The sequence below is a fragment of the Pseudopodoces humilis genome, chromosome 6 (genome assembly GCF_049639895.1).
Source record: "Pseudopodoces humilis isolate 2021_Gansu_Grassland_sample_001 chromosome 6, ASM4963989v1, whole genome shotgun sequence".
Classification (NCBI taxonomy): Eukaryota; Metazoa; Chordata; class Aves; order Passeriformes; family Paridae; genus Pseudopodoces; species Pseudopodoces humilis.
In genome coordinates, this window is record NC_142205.1 from 1,973,499 (window position 1) to 1,999,506 (window position 26,008).

Sequence of the window (26,008 nt, forward strand, 5' to 3'; positions counted from 1 at the left end):
GTCCCTGGGGGACATTGGGGTGACACTGGGGGTCCCTGGGGGGACATTGGGGTGACACTGGGGGTCCATGGGGTGACACTGGGGGTCCCTGGGGGGACATTGGGGTGACACTGGGGGTCCCTGGGGGACATTGGGGTGACACTGGGGGTCCCTGGGGTGCCATTGGGGTGACACTGGGGGTCCATGGGGGGACATTGGGGTGACACTGGGGGTCCATGGGGTGACACTGGGGGTCCCTGGGGGGACATTGGGGTGACACTGGGGGTCCCTGGGGGACATTGGGGTGACACTGGGGGTCCATGGGGGGACATTGGGGTGACACTGGGGGTCCATGGGGTGACACTGGGGGTCCCTGGGGTGACATTGGGGTGACACTGGGGGTCCCTGGGGGGACATTGGGGTGACACTGGGGGCCCATGGGGTGACACTGGGGGTCCATGGGGGGACATTGGGGTGACACTGGGGGTCCATGGGGGGGTCCCGTCCCCGCGCTGTCTCGCTCGCCCGCCAGGGGGCGCCGCAGGCCCCGCGAGGCCCCGCCCCTTTTGCGTCACGTGCGCGGCGGGCGCGGTGCATTGTGGGCCCGCAAAGATGGCGGCGCTCAGCGCGGGACGGGCGGCGGCGGCGGTGAGGGGGGAGCGAGACAAGCGGCGGGCAGGGGACAGCGGGCTCCGTGACGGGGAATGAGGGGACACGGCGAGGGGGGAGATCGCTGCGGGGTCTGGGGGGGAGGGCAGATGGGGTCTGACCTCATCCTTCACTGCGCCGGCTGAGGGAGGTCCGTGAGGGCTGAGGGGGGTCCGTGAGGGCTGAGGGGGAGTTCGTGAGGGCTGGGAAGGGTCAGACGGGGTCTGGGGGGATCAGAGGGGGCCTGGGGGGATCAGAGGAGGTCTGGGGGGATCAGAGGGGGTCTGAGGGATCAGTCTGGGGCAGGGTGTGAGGTCAGAGCCGGGATGGTTCCGTTTGGGGAGTGTCAGTTTTGTGGGGGGAGGTTGAGGCTGGCTTGGGGGGTGACGCTTTGGGGGTGACCCTTTGGGATTCCTTCGTGCTGGGAGGACTTTGGGGGTGAGGAGAACCCCCTGACGGGGCTCTCTGGGCTCTGACATCTCCCCCGGCACCCCCAGGGCCTCCTGCGAGCCCAGAGCCTCGGGGTGTGGCGGGGGCTGGGCACCTCGGCCCCCCTCCTGCAGCAAGCCCAGGCCAAGGTGAGCAGCGGCTGAGGGAGGAAGGCGGAATTTGGGGGGGAAAAGGGCGATCAGGGCTCCCCAGAAAGTCCCGGACAGGAGTGGGGAGTCGGGAACAAGGGAGAGGACAAGAAACGGCCTCAAGTTGTGCCAAGGGAGGTTTGGGTGGGATATTGGGAATTTTCCTTGCTGGGAAGGGCAGTTCCCGGTGCTGGTGGGGTTTAACAACCGTGGGGACGTGGCACTTGGGGACACGGTCAGTGGTGGCCCTGGCAGTGCTGGGGGGAGTCTCTGAGGCTTTTCCCAGCCGGAAAATTCCCTGATTCCGTGGGAAATGTTGCTGAGGGAAGGGCTCGGCCCTGAGCAGCTGCGTGACCTTGAGGCTGCCCTTCCTCAGCTTCGCCTCCTGATATTTCATCCCTGCCCAGGAGCCCCGTTTGTGCCCTGGAAATTTGATTCCAGCCCAATTTGTGACTCTCAGCTTTCCTTCCCTCCCTCCCTCATTTCCCTGCTCCCACTGGAATTCCAGAGTTTCTCTGGCGTTGCTGGGAGGGAATTCCCTGTGGATCCCCCAGGCTGGATCTGAGAGATTCCTGCTGGGAGCAGCTCCCAGCAGGGAATTCCGGGCTGAGGAAGGTGGGAGCAGTGGGAGGGAGGCTGTTGGAATGGGATGTGTGGAACACCCCAGGAATGATGCTCTGGGCTGCCCAAAATTCCATGAGATGCTGAGGGCAGGGAGCAGGAATGAGGGAATTCCAGGGGGAATTTCCACTGGGGAAATCCCTCCTGGGAGGAGAAGAGGGCGGAGTCCCCATCCCTGGAGAGATTTGGGTCAGATTGGGGAATTTTTGGGGGAATAATTGGGGAAACTCCTGCTAAAAACGGCTGTCCAGGGTCCCATGAGGTGCTGAGGGAGTTCAGGAACACCGGGCTGTGCCGGGAATTCCGCGGGATGGAGGGAGAGGTTATTTCTGGAGGTGCTGAGTGGAGGGAAGGTCTCTCGGTGGTGTCGGGTGTGCTCGGGGCTGGTGTCACCCCGGGGTGGCCTCAGGACAGCGACAGCGATTGACAGGACAAGGCTTGGAGGTGCTGGAGCGTGTCCAGGGAAAGGAATGGATTTGGGGAAGGGAGTGGAGCCCCAGGAGAGGCTGAGGGAGCTGGAAAGGGGGATCAGCCTGGAGAAAAGGGGGATCAGGGGGGACCCTGTGGCTCTGCACAACTCCCTGCCAGGAGAGAGGAGCAGGGACAGGACAAAGGGACGAGGTTTGGGTGGGATATTGGGAATTTTCCTCCTGGAAAGGCCAGCCCAGGACAGGGTGGAGTCCCCATCCCTTGGAGGGATTTCCCAAACCTGTGGATGTGACACTTGGGGACATGAGAAGACCCCGGGCCTTTCCATAACTCCCTAAGAACTCGGAGCGTTCCCCGGCCCTGTGGGGCTGGACCCTGGGGGTGCCCTGGCCCCAGTTTGGGGCTGGTTTTGGGGTGACCCCGCCGTGTCCCCGCAGTCCCACAGTGCCAAGGCTGAGGGGACATTCCAGGTGACGATGCTGCCGGGGGATGGCGTGGGCCCGGAGCTGATGCACGCCGTCAAGGAGGTCTTCAAGGTACGGCCACGTCCAGGGGGACACCAGACAGCTGGCCCTGGGTGTCCCCAAGTGTCTCTGGGTGTCCCCAAGTGTCCCTGAACATCCCTGAGAGTCTCTGAGTGTCCCTGAGTATTCCTGGGTGTCCCTAAGAGTCCCTCGGTGTCCCTGAACATCCCTGGGTGTCCCTGAGTGTCCTGGATGTCCCTAAGAGTCCCTGGATGTCCCTGGGTGTCCCTGGGTGTCCTTGAGCATCCCTGAGTGTCCTTGAGTGTCCCTGAGTGTCCCCATGAGTCCCTGAGTGTCCCTGATTCTGGGATTGGGATAGAGGGAATTCTGGGATCAGGGATGTCCCTGAATGTCTCTGAGTGTCCCTGGGTGTCATTGAGTGTCCCTGAACGTCCTTGAGTGTCCCTGGGTGTCCCTGAGCATTCCTGGGTGTCCCTAAGAGTCCCTGAGTGTCCCTGGGTGTCCCTGAACATCCCTGGGTGTCCCTGAGTGTCCTTGAGGGTCCCTGAGTGTCCCCATGAGTCCCTGAGTGTCCCTGAGCATCCCTGATTCTGGGATTGGGATGGAGGGAATTCTGGGATCAGGGATGTCCCTGAATGTCCCTGAGAGTCCCTGGGTGTCCCTGTGTGTCCCTGAGTGTCCCTGGGTGTCCCTGTGCCCTCTGTCCCCACTGGGCACCCACGGGCAGAGGGCGAGTCCCCATTCCTGGAGGGATTTGGGTCGGATATTGGGAAAATTCCTCCTAAAAATGGCTCTCCAAGGCGGTGGGGGGAGTGCCCATCCCTGGAGGGATTGAACAGCCCTGTGTGCATGTGGCACTTGGGGACATGCCAGCGGTGGCCTGTCCCTCAGAGGCTTTTCCCAAGGGAAATACTCCACGGTTCCATCCCCGTCACCGTTCCGTTGGCACTGGAGCGATCCCAGTTCCCAATGATTTCCTGCTTCCCCTGAGCTCTCCCTGGCCTGTTGAGGGCTCTGTGTCCCCCCTGCCGTGTCCCCGAGGGTCCCACAGGTGACAGTGGGTGGCTCTGTCCCCGTGCCAGGCTGGCAGTGTCCCCGTGATCTTCGACGAGCACCACCTGAGCGAGGTGCAGAACACGGCGTCCGAGGAGAAGCTGGATCGGGTGGTGGATTCCATGAAGGAGAGCAAGGTGGCCCTCATTGGTGAGGGGAACGTGGCCCTGGCCCTGTCCTTGTCCCTTGTCACTGTCCTTGTCCCTGTCCTTGTCCCTTGTCACTGTCCTTGTCCCTTGTCACTGTCCCTGTCCTTGTCCCTGTCACTGTCATTGTCCCTTGTCACTGTCATTGTCCCTGTTCCTGTCCTTGTCCTTGTTCCTGTCCTTGTCACTGTCCTTGTCTCTGTCCCTGTTCCTGTCCTTGTTCTTGTCCCTGTCCTTGTCCCTTGTCACTGTCCTTGTTCCTGTCCTTGTCCCTGTTTCTGTCCCTGTCCTTGTTCTTGTCCCTGTTCCTGTCCTTGTCCCTGTCCCCATCCCCGTCCCCATCCCTGTCCCCATCCCTGTCCCCATCCTGTCCCCATCCTGTCCCCATCCCTGTCCCCATCCTGTCCCTGTCCCCATCCCTGTCCCCATCCCTGTCCCCATCCCTGTCCCCATCCCTGTCCCCATCCCTGTCCCCATCCTGTCCCCATCCTGTCCCTGTCCCCACCCTGTCCCCACCCTGTCCCCACCCTGTCCCCATCCCTGTCCCCATCCTGTCCCTGTCCCCATCCTGTCCCCATCCCTGTCCCCACCCTGTCCCCATCCTGTCCCCATCCCTGTCCCTGTCCCCATCCCTGTCCCCACCCTGTCCCCACCCTGTCCCCACCCTGTCCCCGTCCTGTCCCTGTCCCCATCCCTGTCCCCGTCCCTGTCCCCATCCCTGTCCCCACCCTGTCCCCACCCTGTCCCCATCCCGTCCCCACCCCGGGACAGGCGGTGTGACCGCTCAGGTTCCCGGGGATCCGGGGCGGTTCCGACCCCGCTCCGTGTCCCGCAGGGAAGATCCACACGCCCATGGAGTACAAGGGAGACCTGGCGTCCTACGACATGAGGCTCAGGTGAGGGGCTGCCAAAGGCCTTAATTAATCACTAATTAATGACTTACGGGGGAGGGCTGTCCCTGCGGGTCTGCAGGGGGGCTGGGACCTGGAGTGGGGGGAAAAGCTAATAATTAAGTATTAGTAATTATTAATATCATTAATTAATGATAATTAACATTTATCAACATTATATAGATGTATTAATATATTTATATATTTTATTAATTTTCGATTATTAATATAATAGTAATCAACATATTATTATAGTTATATTAATATATTATTAATAATATATTAATGGCAATATATTGTATTTAATTGCATATAATATATATAATTAATGTATATAATTAATCCAATATATTAATAATACATTATTAATATAATATGGTATATTATTAGATATTATTAGATATTATTAGATATAATTAATATAATTTTATAATAAAAATTTATATTTGTATTTATTATACATTTAGTAATTAATAATATTAATTGTAGTAATTACATGTTAATTGTATATTATTAATATACTAATATATATTATGGATTATTTTATATTTATATATTTATAGTATATAATAATGTATATTATATTGTATATTATAATATATAATTATATATTAATTTTACATTGTATATTAATATACTAATAATGCATATTAATATACTATTATATTATCTTAATATACTGTCATATTATTATATTAGTTATTGATATTATGTATTAATTATTAATATGAATTTGTAAAAGTATTAATTAATATTTAATTATTTTAGATTTGGTTGTAAATTGATTTAATTGATGAATTGGGAAGCAAAACTCCTCAGGGACCATCCATGGCTGGGAGCTGATCCTGGTTCCCTGGAAATTCCCACGGAATTTCAGTGGGGAAAAAAACCATTAATTAATAATTAATGAGTTGTTATTATTAATTAATAATTAATGAGTATTATTAATTAATAATTAATGAGTTATTGCTAGGCAAAACTCTGTAGCTGGGAGCTGCCCCTGTTGTCTGATGCTGGTTCCCTGGAAATCCTGGAGTTTTCCAGAGCTGGAAAAACCCCATTAATTAATAATTAATGAGTTAATGAGAAGCTCACCTCCTGAGGGACAATGCCAGGAGCCATTCCTGCAGAGGGAAAACCCCATTAATTAACAATTAATGAGTTAATGAGAAGCTCAGCTCCTGCAGCACAATGCCAGGAGCCATTCCTGCAGAGGGAAAACCCCATTAATTAACAATTAATGAGTTAATGAGAAGCTCAGCTCCTGCAGGACAATGCCAGGAGCCATTCCTGCAGAGGGAAAACCCCATTAATTAACAATTAATGAGTTAATGAGAAGCTCAGCTCCTGCAGGACAATGCCAGGAGCCATTCCTGCAGAGGGAAAACCCCATTAATTAACAATTAATGAGTTAATGAGAAGCTCAGCTCCTGCAGGACAATGCCAGGAGCTGTCCCTGCAGAGGGAAAACCCCATTAATTAACAATTAATGAGTTAATGAGAAGCTCAGCTCCTGCAGGACAATACCAGGAGCTGTCCCTGCAGAGGGAAAACCCCATTAATTAATAATTAATGAGTTAATGAGAAGCAAATCTCTTGAGGGACGATGCCAGCAGGAGCTGTCCCTGCAGAGGGGTGTCCCCAGCCGTGTCCCTTGGGACTTGGAGGGAGCAGTGGTGGAAAATCCCCATTAATTAATAATTAATGACTTAATGAGAAGCTCAGCTCCTGTGGGACCATGCCAGGAGCTGTCCCTGCAGCAGGGTGTCCCCAGCCGTGTCCCCAGCAGGTGACACCGTGTCCCCAGCCGTGTCCCCAGGAGGTGACACAGTGTCCCCAGCCGTGTCCCCAGGAGGTGACACAGTGTCCCCAGCCTGTCCCCAGCCTGTCCCCAGCAGGTGACACGCTGTCCCCGTGCCCCAGGAGGTGACACAGTGTCCCCAGCCTGTCCCCAGCCCTGTCCCCAGCAGGTGACACAGTGTCCCCAGCCTGTCCCCAGCAGGTGACACAGTGTCCCCAGCCTGTCCCCAGCAGGTGACACGCTGTCCCCAGCCTGTCCCCAGCAGGAGACACGCTGTCCCCGTGCCCCAGCAGGTGACACGCTGTCCCCGTGCCCCAGGAGGTGACACAGTGTCCCCAGCCCTGTCCCCAGGAGGTGACACAGTGTCCCCAGCCTGTCCCCAGCAGGTGACACGCTGTCCCTGTGCCCCAGCAGGTGACACAGTGTCCCCAGCCTGTCCCCAGCAGGTGACACAGTGTCCCCAGCCCTGTCCCAAGGAGGTGACACAGTGTCCCCGTGCCCCAGCAGGTGACACGCTGTCCCCGTGCCCCAGCAGGTGACACAGTGTCCCCAGCCTGTCCCCAGGAGGTGACACAGTGTCCCCAGCCTGTCCCCAGGAGGTGACACAGTGTCCCCAGCCTGTCCCCAGCAGGTGACACAGTGTCCCCAGCCTGTCCCCAGCAGGTGACACAGTGTCCCCAGCCTGTCCCCAGCCTGTCCCCAGGAGGTGACACGCTGTCCCCGTGCCCCAGGAGGTGACACACTGTCCCCAGCCTGTCCCCAGGAGGTGACACAGTGTCCCCAGCCTGTCCCAAGGAGGTGACACAGTGTCCCCAGCCTGTCCCCAGCAGGTGACACAGTGTCCCCAGCCTGTCCCCAGCAGGTGACACGCTGTCCCCATGCCCCAGGAGGAAGCTGGACCTGTTTGCCAACGTGGTGCACGTCAAGAGCCTGCCGGGGTACCAGACCCGGCACAACAACCTGGACCTGGTGATCATCCGCGAGCAGACCGAGGGCGAGTACAGCTCCCTGGAGCACGAGGTACCGGGAGTTCCACCGGGAGTTCCACCGGGAATTCCACCGGGAGTTCCACCGGGAATTCCACCGGGAATTCCACCGGGAGTTCCACCGGGAGTTCCACCGGGAATTCCACCGGGAATTCCACCGGGAATTCCACCGGGAGTTCCACCGGGAGTTCCACCGGGAATTCCACCGGGAATTCCACCGGGAATTCCACCGGGAGTTCCACCGGGAATTCCACCGGGAGTTCCACCGGGAATTCCACCGGGAATTCCACCGGGAATTCCACCGGGAATTCCACCGGGAGTTCCACCGGGAATTCCACCGGGAATTCCACCGGGAGTTCCACCGGGAATTCCACCGGGAGTTCCACCGGGAGTTCCACCGGGAATTCCACTGGGAGTTCCACCGGGAATTCCACCGGGAATTCCACCGGGATGAGGGAATCCCCAGCTTCCCCCACGGAGGGACTGGGATTTTGGGATGGAATTCCTCCCACGTTGGCGGCTGGAAGTGTCCAAGCTCACGTGGGATAACAGGAGCTGTCCCTGAACGTGGAATTGCTGGGATTTAAGGTCCCTTCCAAAGCAAAAAAATCTGGGATTTGGGAGCCCCTCTGCTCTGGGAGAGCTGGGAATGTTCCCCTGGAGAAGGGAAAAATTTCCCTGACAATTTCCCTGATGATTTCCCTCATTTCCCTGATTTCCCTGATGATTTCCCTGATTTCCCTGATGATTTCCCTGATTTCCCTGATGATTTCCCTCATTTCCCTGATGATTTCCCTCATTTCCCTCATTTCCCTGATTTCCCTGCTGATTTCCCTGATGATTTCCCTGACAATTTCCCTGATTTCCCTGATGATTTCCCTAACGATTTCCCTGATTTCCCTGATGATTTCCCTGATTTCCCTGATTTCCCTGATGATTTCCCTGATTTCCCTGATGATTTCCCTGACGATTTCCCTGATGATTTCCCTCATTTCCCTGATTTCCCTGATGATTTCCCTGATGATTTCCCTCATTTCCCTGATTTCCCTGACGATTTCCCTGATGATTTCCCTGACGATTTCCCTGATGATTTCCCTGACGATTTCCCTGATGATTTCCCTGATGATTTCCCTGATGATTTCCCTGACGATTTCCCTGATGATTTCCCTGATGATTTCCCTGATTTCCCTGATGATTTCCCTGATTTCCCTGATGATTTCCCTGCTGATTTCCCTGACGATTTCCCTGATGATTTCCCTGACGATTTCCCTGATGATTTCCCTGCTGATTTCCCTGATTTCCCTGACGATTTCCCTGATGATTTCCCTGATGATTTCCCTGATTTCCCTGATGATTTCCCTGATGATTTCCCTGATTTCCCTGCTGATTTCCCTGATGATTTCCCTGACGATTTCCCTGATGATTTCCCTGATGATTTCCCTGATTTCCCTGCTGATTTCCCTGATGATTTCCCTGACGATTTCCCTGACGATTTCCCTGACGATTTCCCTGATGATTTCCCTGATTTCCCTGATGATTTCCCTGATTTCCCTGACGATTTCCCTGATGATTTCCCTGATTTCCCTGATGATTTCCCTGATTTCCCTGATGATTTCCCTCATTTCCCTGATGATTTCCCTCATTTCCCTCATTTCCCTGATTTCCCTGCTGATTTCCCTGATGATTTCCCTGACAATTTCCCTGATTTCCCTGATGATTTCCCTAACGATTTCCCTGATTTCCCTGATGATTTCCCTGATTTCCCTGATTTCCCTGATGATTTCCCTGATTTCCCTGATGATTTCCCTGACGATTTCCCTGATGATTTCCCTCATTTCCCTGATTTCCCTGATGATTTCCCTGATGATTTCCCTCATTTCCCTGATTTCCCTGACGATTTCCCTGATGATTTCCCTGACGATTTCCCTGATGATTTCCCTGATTTCCCTGATGATTTCCCTGATGATTTCCCTGATGATTTCCCTGACGATTTCCCTGATTTCCCTGACGATTTCCCTGATTTCCCTGATGATTTCCCTGATTTCCCTGATGATTTCCCTGCTGATTTCCCTGACGATTTCCCTGATGATTTCCCTGACGATTTCCCTGATGATTTCCCTGCTGATTTCCCTGATTTCCCTGACGATTTCCCTGATGATTTCCCTGATGATTTCCCTGATTTCCCTGATGATTTCCCTGATGATTTCCCTGATTTCCCTGCTGATTTCCCTGATGATTTCCCTGACGATTTCCCTGATGATTTCCCTGATGATTTCCCTGATTTCCCTGCTGATTTCCCTGATGATTTCCCTGACGATTTCCCTGACGATTTCCCTGACGATTTCCCTGATGATTTCCCTGATTTCCCTGATGATTTCCCTGATTTCCCTGACGATTTCCCTGATGATTTCCCTGACGATTTCCCTGCTGGTTTCCCTGATGATTTCCCTGATGATTTCCCTGATGATTTCCCTGATGATTTCCCTGATGATTTCCCTGATTTCCCTGATGATTTCCCTGACGATTTCCCTGACGATTTCCCTGACGATTTCCCTGATGATTTCCCTGATTTCCCTGACGATTTCCCTGATTTCCCTGATGATTTCCCTGACGATTTCCCTGACGATTTCCCTGATTTCCCTGACGATTTCCCTGATTTCCCTGACGATTTCCATGATTTCCCTGCTGATTTCCCTGATTTCCCTGCTCAGCACACCCAGGACCAGCCTGGAGCGATGGAATTCGGGGAGGATTTTGGGATGAGAGCCCCCCCAGCCCCTGCAGGGGAGGGACAAAGCCTGGAGAAAGGGACAGTGGCACATGGAAATTGTCCTGGCTTATCCCTGGACATGGAAAAAGTGGGGACGAGAACTGGGAAATTCCAATTAGAACAATTCAATCATTGAAACAAAAGCACAAAATGGCCTCAAATACCCAGTTCTTTTATCATTACACTTACCTAATTAACAACAGACACATAAATTATTTTTCTTAATGACTTAATGACCCATTTTTACATTTATCTAATTAACAATAGGCATGGAAATTATTTTCCTTAATGACCCATTTTTATACTTACAAATTAACAACAGACACATAAATTATTTTTCTTAATGACCCATTTTTACATTTATCTAATTAACAATAGACATGGAAATTATTTTCCTTAATGACCCATCTTTCCATTTATCTAATTAACAATAGACACATAAATTATTTTTCTTAATGACCCATCTTTACATTTATCTAATTAACAATAGACACATAAATTATTTTTCTTAATGACCCATTTTTATACTTACAAATTAACAATAGACACATAAATTATTTTTCTTAATGACCCATCTTTACATTTATCTAATTAACAATAGACATGTAAATTATTTTTCTTAATGACACATCTTTATATTTATCTAATTAACAATAGGCACATGAATTATTTTTTTTAATGACTTAATGACACATCTTTATACTTACAAATTAATAATAGACATGTAAATTATTTTTCTTAATGACTTAATGACACATCTTTATACTTACAAATTAATAATAGACATATAAATTATTTTTTTAATGACCCATCTTAATGTTTACTCTTACCTAATTAACAATAGACACATAAATTATTTTTCTTAATGACCCATCTTTATATTTATCCAATTAACAACAGACACATAAATTATTTTTCTTAATGACTTAATGACACTTCTTTATACTTAAAAATTAACAATAGACATGTAAATTATTTTTCTTAATGACACATCTTTATATTTATCCAATTAACAACAGACACATAAATTATTTTTCTTGATGACTTAATGACACTTCTTTATACACCACAAATTAATAATAGACATGTAAATTATTTTTTTAAAGACACATCTTTATATTTATCCAATTAACAAACACATAAATTATTTTTCTTAATGATTTAATGACACATCTTTATACACTACAAATTAATAATAGACATGTAAATTATTTTTTTAATGACTTAATGACACATCTTTATACTTACAAATTAATAATAGACATGTAAATTATTTTCTTAATGACTTAATGACACATCTTTATACACCACAAATTAACAATAGACATGTAAATTATTTTTCTTAATGACTTAATGACACATCTTTATACTTACAAATTAATAATAGACATATAAATTATTTTTTTAATGACCCATCTTAATGTTTACTCTTACCTAATTAACAACAGACGCATAAATTATTTTTCTTAATGACACATCTTTATATTTATCTAAATAATAACAGACACATAAATTATTTTTCTTAATGACTTAATGACACATCTTCATACTTACAAATTAACAATAGACATGTAAATTATTTTTCTTAATGACACATCTTTATATTTATCCAATTAACAATAGGCACATGAATTATTTTTTTTAATGACTTAATGACACTTCTTTATACTTAAAAATTAACAATAGACATGTAAATTATTTTTCTTATTGACCCATCTTAATGTTTACTCTTACCTAATTAACAACAGACACATAAATTATTTTTCTTAATGACACATCTTTATATTTATCCAATTAACAACAGACACATAAATTATTTTTCTTAATGACTTAATGACACATCTTTATACACTACAAATTAATAATAGACATATAAATTATTTTTTTAATGACTTAATGACACATCTTTATACTTACAAATTAATAATAGACATGTAAATTATTTTTTTAATGACCCATCTTAATGTTTACTCTTACCTAATTAACAACAGACACATAAATTATTTTTCTTAATGACACATCTTTATATTTATCTAAATAATAACAGACACATAAATTATTTTCTTAATGACTTAATGACACATCTTTATACACCACAAATTAACAATAGACATATAAATTATTTTTCTTAATGACCCATCTTTATATTTATTCTCATCTAATTAACTATTGGCACATAAATTATTTTTCTTAATGACTTAATGAATTAACCTGTGTGCTGCACTGGGACATTTTCTACCCAAAAACTTCTAGAGGAGAAAAATGAGGAAAGAAAGAAGGAAAAAGTGACAACACCTTAAATCCTCCATCTCATCTTCCCTTTTCTAATCTGCTTTAAACCCTAAACATTAATTTTTTTACACAGGAACTTAATAAAGCTCTCTAATTAACACACACTTTTAGCTTTCCTATCCAACTTGAACGATTATTTTCACGTTAACAGCGTGAAAACGCGCCCTGGAATTTGGTTTTGTGTGAAATTTGGTGTTTTTTGGATCCCAGAGCACAGACACACACTCCGTGTGTTGTAACTTTGCTCCAAAAAATTCCTTTTTCTCTCATTCTTCTCTTTTTATTTCTAAAAATTCCTTTTTCTCTCATTCTTCTGTGTTTTTATTTCTAAAAAATTCCTTTTTCTCTCATTCTTCTCTTTTTATTTCTAAAAAATTCCTTTTTCTCTCATTTTACTGCGTTTTTATTTCTAAAAATTCCTTTTTCTCTCATTCTGCTGCGTTTTTATTTCTAAAAATTCCTTTTTCTCTCATTCTGCTGTGTTTTTATTTCTAAAAATTCCTTTTTCTCTCATTCTTCTTCTCTTTTTATTTCTAAAAATTCCTTTTTCTCTCATTCTGCTGCATTTTTATTTCTAAAAATTCCTTTTTCTCTCATTCTTCTGTGTTTTTATTTCTAAAAAATTCCTTTTTCTCTCATTCTTCTGCATTTTTATTTCTAAAAATTCCTTTTTCTCTCATTCTGCTGCAATTTTATTTCTAAAAATTCCTTTTTCTCTCATTCTGCTGCGTTTTTATTTCTAAAAATTCCTTTTTCTCTCATTCTGCTGCATTTTTATTTCTAAAAAATCCTTTTTCTCTCATTCTGCTGCGTTTTTATTTCTAAAATTTCCTTTTTCTCTCATTCTGCTGCGTTTTTATTTAAAAAATTTCCTTTTTCTCTCATTCTGCTGCGTTTTTATTTCTAAAAAATTCCTTTTTCTCTCATTCTGCTGCATTTTTATTTCTAAAAATTCCTTTTTCTCTCATTCTGCTGCATTTTTATTTAAAAAATTTCCTTTTTCTCTCATTCTTCTGTGTTTTTATTTCTAAAAATTCCTTTTTCTCTCATTCTTCTGTGTTTTTATTTCTAAAAATTCCTTTTTCTCTCATTCTGCTGCATTTTTATTTCTAAAAAATTCCTTTTTCTCTCATTCTTCTGTGTTTTTATTTCTAAAAAATTCCTTTTTCTCTCATTTTGCTGCATTTTTATTTCAAAAATTTCCTTTTTCTCTCATTCTGCTGCATTTTTATTTCTAAAAATTCCTTTTTCTCTCATTCTGCTGCATTTTTATTTCTAAAAATTCCTTTTTCTCTCATTCTGCTGCGTTTTTATTTCTAAAAAATTCATTTTTCTCTCATTCTTCTGCATTTTTATTTCTAAAAATTCCTTTTTCTCTCATTCTGCTGCGTTCCCTCTGTGTTTTTCTTTCTCTTCCCGGATTTCTCAGCCTCCTTTTGGGCCGGATTCTTTTGGGATCCTCCCTGGTGGGGAGCCCTGATCATCTCAGCTTTGAAAGAAACTCCCCAGCTCATTAGGATCTTGTTTCTTGTGTTAATTAGAAAGAATTGTGTTAATTAGAAAGTCATCACAAAACACCACAGGTCTCTCCAGCCTTTCTGCACAACTTTAAATCTTTTTAATCTGATTCATTTCTTCCTTCTGATGGTACAACAAAGCCAAAACGGCCCCAAATTACACGGCTCATTTATCTTTACACCCGTTTTTAGCCAATTAACAATAAACACGTTAATTATCCTCACACTTGCAGCTTTTTCTGACTTTAACAGTTGTAACTTTTTCACCCAGGGATTTAGGAAAACTTTATTTTACACACATTTTCAGCTTTCTCTGCCTGACGGTAACAGTTGTTCTCATGCGTCGCCACGCGATCACGCCCATGAATTTCACGTTGTGTGAAATTCAGTGTTTGGGTGTCCGAGTTCAGGATCAGAAGGGAGGGCACACACTGTGTCACACACTCCATCCCGTGTCCCTGTCACCAGTGTCACCCTGTCCTGTCACCAGTGTCACCCTGTCCTGTCACCAGTGTCACCCTGTCCTGTCACCAGTGTCACCCTGTCCTGTCCTGTCACCAGTGTCACCCTGTCCTGTCACCAGTGTCACCCTGTCCCTGTCACCAGTGTCACCCTGTCCCTGTCCTGTCACCAGTGTCACCCTGTCCTGTCACCAGTGTCACCCTGTCCCTGTCCTGTCACCAGTGTCACCCTGTCCCTGTCCCTGACACCAGTGTCACCCTGTCCCTGTCCCTGTCCCTGTCCTGACACCAGTGTCACCCTGTCCCAGCCCTGACACCAGTGTCACCCTGTCCCTGTCCCTGTCCTGTCACCAGTGTCACCCTGTCCCTGTCCTGACACCAGTGTCACCCTGTCCCTGTCCCCAGAGCGTCAGGGGGGTGATCGAGTGCCTCAAGATCATCACCAGGGCCAAGTCCCAGCGCATCGCCAAGTTCGCCTTCGACTACGCCACCAAGAAGGGCCGGGCCAAGGTGACAGCTGTGCACAAAGCCAACATCATGTGAGTGGCACTGTCCCCTCCCTGTCCCCTGCCCTGTCACCTCCCTGTCCCCTCCCTGTCACCTCCCTGTCACCGCGGTGGCGGGAGGGGGTTTGGAGTGGGGGAACGAGGTTTGGGTGGGGTTTTGGGAAGGGGTTCTGGGTTGGGATGGAGTTATCCTGGATAAAGGGTGTGGTCATCCTGAAAATGGCAGAGTTTGGGAAGGTTTGGGAGTTTGGGAATGAGGGGGTGAGGTCAGGGATGCTGGGAGAGCTGGGAATGTTCCCCTGGAGAAGGGAGAAATGCAGGGAATGCTGAGAGTCCCTGCAGGGGCTCCAGGAGAGCTGGAGAGGGACTGGGGCCAAGGGCTGCAGGGACAGGAGCCAGGGAATGGCTTCCACTGGGAAAGGGGAGATTGGGCTGGGATCTTGGCAAGGAATTCCTGCCTGGGCTGCAATTCCCAGATTTCCCGTAGCTGCCCCTGGATCCCTGGGAGCGCCCAAGGCCGGGTTGGAATGGATTTGGATCCATTGGGATGGTGGGAGCTGTCCCTGCCCACGGATGGGGTTGGAATTGGTGGGATTTAAGGTCCCTTCCAAAGCAAAAAAATCTGGGATTTGGGAGCCCCTCTGCTCTGGGAGAGCTGGGAATGTTCCCCTGGAGAAGGGAAAAATCCAGGGAATCCTCAGAGTCCCTAAAGGAGCTCCAGGAGAGCTGGAATTTGGGAAAGGGCTGCAGGGACAGGAGCCAGGGAATGGCTTCCACTGGGAAAGGGGAGATTGGGCTGGGATCCTGGGAAGGAATTCCCAGATTTCCTGTGGATCCCTGGGAGCGCCCAAGGCCGGGCTGGACTTTGGGGTTGGATCCAGCTGGGGTAATGGGAGCTGTCCCTGCCCGTGGAATCGGGAATGTTCAAGGTTCCTCTCCACACAAAGCATTCCCTGATTCTGGGATCTGTGGGTGAGGGACACCCGGATTTCCCTGGGATTTGGGGCTTTTCCCTCGCTCTGCTCCCAGCCAGGAGCCAGCAGGACCCTGGAGCTGCTGCTGATCCATGAATCCGATATTCCCATCACAACCTCTGCCTGTGGGACCATTCCTGCAGAATCCCAGACTGCGGGACCAGCACTGGCACAGAGCAGGGAGAGGGTGGGGAGGGCGGGATGAGGAGCCCCAGGCGGGCTCAGAGGTCCCAGTTCCTGGAGGATTTCCCTGCTCCCGGGGTTCCCTTGGCAGGAAGCTGGGGGATGGGCTGTTCCTGCAGTGCTGCAAGGAGGTGGCTGAGCTCTACCCCAAGATCAAATTCGACACCATGATCATCGATAACTGCTGCATGCAGGTCAGCCACAGCCCCTGCACAGCCATAAAAACTCCCTTTATATCCATAAAAACCCCCCTTTATATCCATAAAAACCCCCCTTGATATCCCTAAAAACTCCCCTTTATACCCCTAAAAACTCCCCTTTATATCCCTAAAAAATCCCCCCTTTATATCCCTAAAAACTCCACTTTATATCCATAAAGAATCCCCTTTATATCCATAAAGAATCCCCTTTATATCCATAAAGAATCCCCTTTATATCCATAAAATCCCCCCTTTATATCCCTAAAAACTCCCCTTTATATCCCTAAAAAATCCCCTTTATATCCCTAAAAAATCCCCTTTATATCCCAAAAAAATCCCCTTTATATCCATAAAAAATCCCCTTTATATCCCTAAAATCCTCTTTATATCCCTAAAAAATCCCCTTTATATCCATAAAATCCCCCCTTTATACCCCTAAAAACTCCCCTTTATATCCCTAAAAACCCCTCCACATCCCTAAAAACTCAGCTTCACATCCCTAAAATCCTTTCACGTCACTAAAATCCTTTCACATCCCTAAAAACTCCTTCACATCCCTAAAATCCCCCGTCACATCCCTAAAAACACCTTTATATCCCTAAAATCCCTTTCACATCCCTAAAATCCCTCCCTCACATCCCTAAAAACACCTTTATATCCCTAAAAACCCTCCCTCACATCCCTAAAAACACCTTTATATCCCTAAAAACCCTCTTTCACATCCCTAAAAACTCCTTCACATCCCTAAAAACTCCTTCACGTCCCTAAAATCCCTCCACACCCCTAAAATCCCTTCACATCCCTAAAATCCCTCCACATCCCTAAAATCCCTTCACATCCCTAAAATCCCCCCTCCACACCCCTGAAATCCCTCCACACCCCTAAAATCCCTTCACATCCCTAAAATCCCTCCACATCCCTAAAATCCCTTCACATCCCTAAAATCCCCCCTCCACACCCCTGAAATCCCTTCACACCCCTGAAATCCCCCCTTGAACCCCTCACAGCTCCCCCGGAGCCCTCCCTGCTGCTCCAGGCGGTTCCGAGCGTGGAACCCCTGGAAGGCTCTGGACACCCCTGGCCTCTCCTCCAGCCCCACCCCCCCTTCCCCCGGCATTCCCAGCATTCCCAGCATTCCCAGCATTCCCAACATTCCCAACATTCCCGTTCCAGCTGGTGCAGAATCCCTACCAGTTCGACGTCCTGGTGATGCCCAACCTCTACGGGAACATCGTGGACAACCTGGCGGCGGGGCTGGTGGGCGGCGCCGGCGTCGTGCCCGGCGAGAGCTACAGCGCCGAGTACGCCGTCTTCGAGCTGGTGAGACAGACGGGGAATTGGCATTCCAGAGGGGAATTGGCATTCCAGAGGGGGAGGAATTCCAGAGGGAGAATTCCCGAGGAAGGATGGAGGGGTGACGCCGTCGCCGTGTCCCGCAGGGAGCCCGGCACCCCTTCGCCCAAGCCGTGGGCAGGAACATCGCCAACCCCACGGCCATGCTGCTGTCGGCCTCCAACATGCTGCGGCACCTCAAGTACGTGCTGGGACCTCGGGGGGGGGTTTGGGGGGGATTCTGGGGGGCTGAACCCCCAATTCCCCCTCTTTTCCAGCCTGGAATACCACTCCAACATGATCTCGGACGCCGTGAAGAAAGTGATCAAGGGTGGAAAAGTGAGCGCGGGGCAGCGGGGTGGGGTTGGTGGTGCTGGTGTCACTTCTGGGGCTCCTCCCTGCAGCTGGAATTCTGGGGCTCCTCCCTGCAGCTGGAATTCTGGGGCTCCTTCCTGCAGCTGGAATTCTGGGGCTCCTTCCTGCAGCTGGAATTCTGGGGCTCCTCCCTGCAGCTGGAATTCTGGCTTCTCCCTGCAGCTGGAATTCTGGGGCTCCTTCCTGCAGCTGGAATTCTGGGGCTCCTTCCTGCAGCTGGAATTCTGGCTCCTCTTTCCAGCTGGAATTCTGGGGCTCCTCCCTGCAGCTGGAATTCTGGGGCTCCTTCCTGCAGCTGGAATTCTGGCTCCTCTTTCCAGCTGGAATTCTGGCTCCTCTCCTCCCTGCAGCTGGAATCCCGTGCCCACGGCTGTGTCCAGCCCCTGTGGCCGTGTCGTGGCGAGGGAGGGACTTCGGGTCCTGGCAGGGCTCAGGGACCTTCCCCAGCCCCATTCACCCCCCAGGTCCTGGCAGGGCTCTCAGGGACCTTCCCCATTCCCCCCAGGTCCTGGCAGGGCTCTCAGGGTGGCTGCTGTCTCTGTCTCTCTCTCTCTCCTGTCCCTCTCCCAGCCCATTCCCTGTGTTCACAGCTCCTTTCTCCCGTTTTTCCCCTCCCTCTGTTGGATTTGCAGGTCCGGACTCGGGATTTGGGCGGTTACTCCACCACTTCCGACTTCGTCAAGTCCGTCATTGACAACCTGCACCCCCACTACGGGGCCTAGACCCCCGGCAGCCCCCCCAGATCCCCTCCCCGGCCCGGGGCAGGCCCAGGAACCCCGGGACAATCCCTGAGCCTTCCCTGGGGGAACCCCGGGACAATCCCCGAGCCTTCCCTGGGGGAACCCCGGGACAATCCCCGAGCCTTCCCTGGGGGAACCCTGGGACAGTCCCCGAGCCTTCCCTGGGGGAGGAGGAACCCCGGGACAATCCCTGAGCCTTCCCTGGGGGAGGAGGAACCCCGGGAACGATCCCTGAGCCTTCCCCAGCCCAGCAGGGATCGCTCCCTGCAGGTGGATTTGGGGTGCTCGGGGGATGGGGCAGAGCCCCCAACTCAGCGGCAGCTCCGGGGACATGGGGAACACCCACCCACCGTGGCTCTGGGACCCCGTTCCCATGGGATTCCCATTCCTGTGGGATCCCTGTGGTTCTGGGATCCCCCATTCCCAAGGGATCCCCATTCCTGTGGGATCCCTGTGATTCTGGGATCCTCATTCCTGTGGGATCCCCATTCCCAAGGGATCCCCATTCCTGTGGGATCCCCATTCCCATGGGATCCCCATTCCCATGGGATCCCTGTGATTATGGGGTCCCCATTCCCATGGGATCCCCAGTACTAGAGAACCATTCCTGTGGGATCCCCTTTGGGATCCCTGGGATCCTCATTCCCATGGGATCCCTGTGACTGTGGGACCAGCCTGGTTTTTGGGATTCTCACGGGACCACCACAACTGTGGGACCCCCGTTCCCATGGGACCAGTGCAATTTCTGGGATCCCAGTGCCCCCATTCCCGTGTGATTTGTGGGATCCCAGTGCCCCTGTTCCAGTGTAGTTTTTGGGGTTCCCGTGCAGTTTTTGGGATCCCAGTGCCCCCATTCCCATGTGATTTGTGGGGTCCCACTACCCCCATTCCTGTGCAGTTTTTGGGATCCCAGTGCCCCCATTCCCGTGTGATTTGTGGGATCCCAGTGCCCCTGTTCCAGTGTAGTTTTTGGGATCCCAGTGCCCCCGTTCCAGTGTAGTTTTTGGGGTTCCCGTGCAGTTTTTGGGATCCCAGTGCCCCCATTCCCGTGTGATTTGTGGGATCCCAGTGCCCCCGTTCCAGTGTAGTTTTTGGGGTTCCCGTGCAGTTTTTGGGACCCCAGTACCCCCATTCCCATGTGATTTGTGGGGTCCCAGTACCCCCATTCCCGTGCAGTTTTTGGGACCCCAGTACCCCCATTCCCATGACCGTGGGCTCCCCCATTCCCGTGGCCCCCACCCCCCCCCCCAGCTTTCAGCAATAACCAGGGTGACCCCCCCACACCCCTTGGTCCCCGTGCAGGGACAATTCCAGCCCCGGGGTGACCTGGGGACACCCCAAACCCACGGGAATTGTCACTTCCAGGGCCCGGAGCCGATCCCGTAACCGCGGGGCGTCGCGCCGTGCTCTGTATTCCTGCTTCGCTAATAAAGGGTGCAACGCTTCCCTCGGGGACAGTTCGGGGTGCTGGCCGGGGGTGGCAGCGCCACGAGCAGGACCGCGCGTCCCCAGGGCACAGGGGACGATTGTGGGGGCGCAGAGGGCTCCGGGGAGCGGGAGGTGACCCCGCTGTCCCCGCTGTCCCTAACCTCCCGTCTCCTTGCAGGTGCGCACGGCGGACATGGGGGGCTACTCCACCTCCCTGGATTTCACCCAGGCCGTGATAGATGCCCTGGAGGTTTAGTGGCCCCAGCCCCGCCGACTCCAATAAAGTGGCCTCAGGCGTGTGACCGTGCTGCTGCCGTCGTGTCCCTCGGCCCGGGCAGGCTGCCGGTGACAGGGTGACCCCGCTGGGGACAGCCTGCCACCCCCGGCCCCGGAGCAGGACAGGAGCGATCAGCAACAACCTCACAGCCCTTTATTGGGGTTTGGGGCACAGCCAGGGGTGGGGACACGGCTGGGGACAGCCCCAGGGAAAGGGGACACGGCTTGGGGACAGCCCCAGGGCCCCAAGAATGGGGACACAGCCCCAGGGCCCCAGGGAAAGGGGACACAGCCCGGGGACATGGCTGGGGACAGCCCCAGGTCCCTGAGGAAGGGGACCCAGCCTGGGGACCCCCGTGCAGCCCCAGCCCCCCGTGCAGGGCCGGGGGTTGGCAGTTCCGCTGTGTGAGGCACAGTCCGGGGGCTGCCGGTGGCCAGAGGGATCGGCCAGACCACCAGAGGGATCAGCCAGGCCACCAGAGGGATCGGCCAGGCCACCAGAGGGATCGGCCAGGCCACCAGAGGGATCAGCCAGGCCACCAGAGGGATCGGCCAGGCCACCAGAGAGATCAGCCAGGCCACCAGAGAGATCAGCCAGGCCACCAGAGGCTGTGACAAGTTCCAGGTGCTGGGGACACCTCAGGAGCGTCTGTCAGTCTGTCAGTCCATGTGCTCAGCTCGCTAATCCTCCTCCGAGTCCCGAGCTGCTGCCTTCTTCTTCTTCTTCTTTTTCTTCTTCTTTTCTTCCTCCTCCTCCTCCTCCTCGGGCTCCACCGTGATTTTCCTTTTCTTCTTAGGCAGTGGCTCCTCCTCCTCCTCTTCCTCCTCCACCCCGTTCTCCTCCGGCTCCGACTCCTCCTGCTGCTTCTTCTTTTTCTTCTTCTTCTTGGTGCCCACATCGTTCTCCTGGGGGGAGCCCCCGTCAGCTCTGCCCCATCCCCCTCCCCCCGTGGGCCCCCCAACACCTCCCCAGCCCCCCAAGGGTCTCCCCATCCTCCCCATCCCCCTCCCCTCGTGGGCCCCCCAACACCTCCCCAGCCCCCCAAGGGTCTCCCCATCCTCCCCCTCCCCCCGTGGGCCCCCCAACACCTCCCCAGCCCCCCAAGGGTCTCCCCACCCCCTCACCTCTGTCTCCATCACCGAGTTCTCTGCCGGCTCCTCGGCAGCCGCTGCCAGGGCCTCCAGCCGCCGCTTCTCCCTCTTCTTCCTCTTCTTCTCCTTCTTCTCCTGCCTCCTCCTCACCTCAGCCACCACCTCGCTGGCCTGGGGACACGGGGGGTGAGCGGGGGACGCTCCCGGGGCGCGGCCACGGCCCGGCAGGATCAGACTCATTAAATCAGTCTTTGGCCTCCACAGCGGGTCAGGATGGCACAGTGACATCACCTCCGGCACGGGCCTGGCCTTCGTCCCCCCAGCACCTCATCATCATCATCATCATCTTCATCATCCCCCCAGCACCTCATCATCATCATCTTCATCATCCCCCCAGCACCTCATCATCATCATCATCTTCATCATCCCCCCAGCACCTCACCATCATCATCTTCATCATCTTCATCATCCCCCCAGCACCTCACCATCATCATCATCATGATCTTCACCATCACCCCCAGCACCTCACCCTCACCATCATCATCTTCATCCCCCAGCACCTCACCATCATCTTCATCATCTTCACCAGCACCTCACCACTGTCATCATCTTCATCCTCATCATCCTCCCAGCACATCACCATCATCATCTTCATCCCCCCAGCCCCTCACCTTCATCACCTCCCCCCCATCCTCCATCGTCCCAGCCCCTCCCGCTCACAATCTTCATCCCCCCCCCCGATACCTCACCTCCATCATCTTCATCCCCTGGCACCACCCCCATCCTCACCCCTCTCCTTCATCCCTCAGCATCCCCACCCTCCTCTTCCTCCTCACCTCCACCACCGCCTCCTTCATCACCTCCAGGTTCTTGCGGGGTGGTTCCCCGGTCTCGTAGAAGGCCAAGCGCTCCTCCACCTGCTCCCGCAGCTTGTCCCCGAAAACACTGGTGGGGACCTCTGTGGGGAGGGGCTCAGCACTCACCCTGCACCCCCAAACACCCCAAAACCCCCCAAAAACACCCCAAAACCACCTCCCCGTGCTCTGCTCAGCCCAGAGGTGTCACCATTCACACACCGTGAGATGCTGTTGACGAAAAATATTCCCATCATGGCAGAGCTGCCCCAGACCCCCCTGAGGGTGACAGCGCCCGGTCTGTGCCCCCCAAACCCCCCCTGAGGGTGACAGCGCCCGGTCTGCACCCCCAAACCCCCCCTGAGCCCCCCTGGGGGTGACAATGCCTGGTCTGAGCCCCCCTGAGGGTGACAGTGCCCGGTCTGCACCCCCTGAGCCCCCCGGGGGTGAGAGCTCTTGGTCTTTGCCCCCAGACTCCCCCTGAGCCCCCCGGGGGTGACAGCGCCCGGTCTGTGCCCCCAAACCCCCCCTGAGCCCCCCTGGGGGTGACAGCGCCCGGTCTGCACCCCCTGAGCCCCCCAGAGCCCCCCGGGGGAGCCCCCAGGCGCACCCGAGAAGCAGTCGATGCGCGAGGCGATGGTGCACTTGTTGGCCAGGTAGCGCGAGATCCGCCCCTTGTTCTTGGCGGCCGCGCGCCCGATGAAGGTGGAGTGGAAGATGAGGCCGTACTTGGGGGTGTTCCCCCGCGTCTTCAGCGCCCTGGGAGGGGATGGAGGGGGTCAGGACCCCCCGAACGCAGCCCCCGAGCACGCACAGACCCCCCCCAGCCCCCGGCCGTACCTGAACAGGGCCTTCTCGGCGCCCAGGATCTGCACCGTGGACGCCGGGTACTTGGCCAGGTTGGTGAGGCTGCCGGCGTGCGAGATCAGGCGGGCGCCCACCTGGGGGGGACAGCACCGGGTCAGGGGGGGCTCGGGGTGACCCTGAACCCCCCGAGGGCGCACGGAGGAGTCCCCACAGGCCGGGATCAGCAGTGGAAGCGTCAGCAGGGCGGCTCAGTGGATTGACAGATTCACTCTGACATCACGTCCGCGGCCGGCGGGGCGCCCCGGGGACTGCACTCACCACCTCCCCGATGAGCGCCGACAGGCTGGGGGCCACCTGGCTCATCTTGGAGCGCAGGTACTCCTGCAGCCCCTTGCGGTACTCGGACAGCGAGATGACGCGGCGGGAGAAGCTCTCGATGTTGATCAGGTCCAGGGGGGAAATGTCCATCCCTGCGGGGTGGCACGGGGTGAGCGGTGGTGCCGACCGCGTGGCCGGACCCCCCTGGAGCCCCTGGAACCCCCCTGGGAGCCCCTGGAACCCCCCTGGGAGCCCCCCTGGAGCCCCTGAAACCCCCCTGGAGCCCCAGGGACCCCCCTGGAGCCCCTGGAACCCCCTGAAACCCCCCTGGAGCCCCTGGAACCCCCCTGGAGCCCCCCTCACCCATGGAGGAGCGGGAGGCCTCCAGGATAGTCTGGGCCTTGGCGCTGTCCATGACGATCTCCTCCAGCCCTTCCAGGCTCTCCTCGCTCAGCTCCCGGCGGTTCCCGATGAATTTGGCCACCCGGCAGTACATGGAGTTCTCGGGGACGATCTTGATCAGCTCGGGGAAGTGATATCCGTACCACTCCCTGCGGGGACGGGACGCTGTCACCGGTGCCACCCGTGTCCCCAGGCCACCCCGAATGTCCCCAAATGTCCCCCCAGGTCCACGCCGTGGCCCTGCGGCCCGGCCGGTGGCTCTCGGGGAGCTGCTGTCCCTCCCCGGTCTGTACAGGCGGCCGGAGCAGCGGCGGCGCCTGCGGTAAGCGTGGGGAGGGGAGACCCCAAAACCCCCGAAACCCCGGCTCCGTCCCCACTGACCGGACCCGCATGGAGAAGGTGTTGATGTCCTTGTCCAGCTGGTCCAGCAGACTGATGGACTGGATGATCATGTTGTCCACCCGGTTCACGTTGAACTTCACCTTGGCCCGGGAGTAGCTGTGGCCGAGCCCCAGCTGGGCCTTGGCCGCCGACTGCGCCGTGAGGCCCCGGACCAGCGCCGGGAAGTGCAGCCGGATCCCTGCGGGGACACGGGGGTCACCGGGCGGGGACACCGAGCTGCCGGCACGGGCTGTCCCGGGGCCGCCCCTCGCGGAAACGCCGGCCGGTCCAAGGCGAGCCGTCCCCCGTGTCCCCGCTCACCGCGCATCAGCTCGGCCACCACGCCGCCGGTCTGGCACTGCACCCCCAGCTCCTCCAGCACGGCCGCGCCCATCTTGGCATCGCCCACCCCCAGCAGCACCTTCTTCCTCTTGGGGGGCAGCGCCGTGTCCAGCAGCAGCCGCAGGTCCTCGTGCAGGACTCCTGCGGGACACGGAGGGCTCAGGGCGGTGCCCGGGGGGGTCCCGGGGGGTTCCGGGGGTCCCGGTCCCGCGCTCACCCTCGGACACGGCGTTCATGTTCTCCAGCGCGCTCTGCGCCGAGCGGAACGGCGAGAACGCCACCAGCTTCACCACGTTGTGGAACTTGCCCAGGGTGAGGACGCTCTCCTCCACCTGCGGGGCGGCTCCGGTCACACCGGGCACGGGAAACGAGCCCGGGGGTGCGGCCGCTCCCCCCCGGCACCCCCGGGCCTCCCCCGCCGCTCCCGCATCCCCCCGCTCCCGGGCCCGTACCTGCGGCAGCAGCAGCCCGATCTCCTCCACCTCCCGCACGGCGAACAGCGCGTACCCGGCCGCATGTTCGAACAGCACGTGCAGCAGCACCTGCGGCACCGGGGGCTCCGCTCAGCGGGGCGGCACCGGCGGCTCCCGCCCATCCCCGCGCCCGCCGCCCCCGCGCAGCGCCCGGCCCCGCTCCACGCGGCTCCCCCGGCCTCCCTGCGGCCCCGGCGCGTCCCGATGCGGCCCGAGGGGGCTCCCGGCTCCCCCCCAACTCCCGATGGCGGCGGATGCGGCCCCGGCGCGGCCCTCGCTCACCATCGCCCTCCCGCTGCCGTCGCCGCCCGGAAATGAGGCCGTGTCCCCGCCGGAACCCCGCCTCCTTCATCTTTCACCAATCAGCGCCCACTACGCCGCGCCCTTCGCCAATCACCGCGGGCCGCCCTCGATGGGCCCGCCCAGCAGCCAATCAGGCAGAGGAGGCGCTGACCCCGCCCCCTCTGCTGCGGCTGCCAATCAGAGCCGGGAGAAGCCGTTTCCTCCCGCCTTTTCCTGCGCGCTGACCAATGGGAGCCGCGCGCACGAGCCCCAGCCCCGCCCCTTCCCGCGCCGTTTGGCGCGCGCGCGCGGCCGCACGTGCCGGGACCCGCCACCCCCAAATGTCCCCGCGGTGCCACCCCGGGACCCTCAAATGTCCCCGTGTCC

The 26,008-nt window shown here is 53.9% G+C and overlaps 2 protein-coding genes and 2 non-coding genes across 5 annotated transcripts; 1 reads left to right on the plus strand and 3 right to left on the minus strand.

Annotated features, from left to right (window-relative positions):
- Window positions 1–511: 511 nt before the first annotated feature.
- IDH3B (isocitrate dehydrogenase (NAD(+)) 3 non-catalytic subunit beta) lies at window positions 512–20,701 on the plus strand. 2 transcript variants are annotated; one of them, XM_005518092.3, is made up of 12 exons: window positions 512–627; window positions 1,125–1,205; window positions 2,693–2,791; window positions 3,823–3,943; window positions 4,775–4,835; window positions 7,518–7,650; window positions 15,062–15,195; window positions 16,411–16,513; window positions 17,693–17,839; window positions 17,959–18,053; window positions 18,130–18,190; window positions 20,573–20,701. In XM_005518092.3, the coding sequence occupies exons 1-12, from the start codon at window positions 592–594 to the stop codon at window positions 20,648–20,650; spliced, it is 1,149 nt and encodes a 382-aa protein (XP_005518149.2). In that variant the 5' UTR covers window positions 512–591; the 3' UTR covers window positions 20,651–20,701. The 2 variants fall into 2 exon arrangements, with proteins under 2 accessions (XP_005518149.2, XP_087912308.1); XM_088056182.1 differs by lacking the exon at window positions 20,573–20,701 and adding an exon at window positions 18,859–20,412.
- On the minus strand, window positions 20,675–25,675 carry NOP56 (NOP56 ribonucleoprotein). Its single transcript, XM_088056176.1, has 12 exons — window positions 25,622–25,675; window positions 25,319–25,408; window positions 25,084–25,198; window positions 24,846–25,007; window positions 24,525–24,723; window positions 24,105–24,292; window positions 23,742–23,893; window positions 23,457–23,557; window positions 23,227–23,375; window positions 22,599–22,720; window positions 21,796–21,933; window positions 20,675–21,576 (listed from the first exon to the last, which is right to left on the minus strand). The coding sequence occupies exons 1-12, from the start codon at window positions 25,622–25,624 to the stop codon at window positions 21,352–21,354; spliced, it is 1,644 nt and encodes a 547-aa protein (XP_087912302.1). The 5' UTR covers window positions 25,625–25,675; the 3' UTR covers window positions 20,675–21,351.
- Window positions 21,990–22,058, minus strand: LOC148184066 (small nucleolar RNA SNORD57). Its single transcript, XR_015772860.1, has one exon. It is a non-coding gene; the product is annotated as a small nucleolar RNA SNORD57 (small nucleolar RNA).
- On the minus strand, window positions 22,806–22,878 carry LOC148184067 (small nucleolar RNA SNORD56). Its single transcript, XR_015772861.1, has one exon. It is a non-coding gene; the product is annotated as a small nucleolar RNA SNORD56 (small nucleolar RNA).
- Window positions 25,676–26,008: the final 333 nt, after the last annotated feature.

What these genes read in the sequence shown, in the direction of transcription:
- NOP56 (XM_088056176.1), bottom strand. An exon ending in CGGCGCTCATCGGGGAGGTG is followed by an intron (nt 23,558 to 23,741) that starts GTGAGTGCAGTC and finishes TGTCCCCCCCAG; the next exon opens with GTGGGCGCCCGCCTGATCTC. An exon ending in TGAAGGAGGCGGTGGTGGAG is followed by an intron (nt 21,934 to 22,598) that starts GTGAGGAGGAAG and finishes CCGTGTCCCCAG; the next exon opens with GCCAGCGAGGTGGTGGCTGA.
- IDH3B (XM_088056182.1), top strand. Translation starts at nt 592, where the DNA reads ATGGCGGCGCTCAGCGCGGGACGGGCGGCGGCGGCG. An exon ending in TGCAGCAAGCCCAGGCCAAG is followed by an intron (nt 1,206 to 2,692) that starts GTGAGCAGCGGC and finishes GTGTCCCCGCAG; the next exon opens with TCCCACAGTGCCAAGGCTGA. An exon ending in GAGCAAGGTGGCCCTCATTG is followed by an intron (nt 3,944 to 4,774) that starts GTGAGGGGAACG and finishes CGTGTCCCGCAG; the next exon opens with GGAAGATCCACACGCCCATG.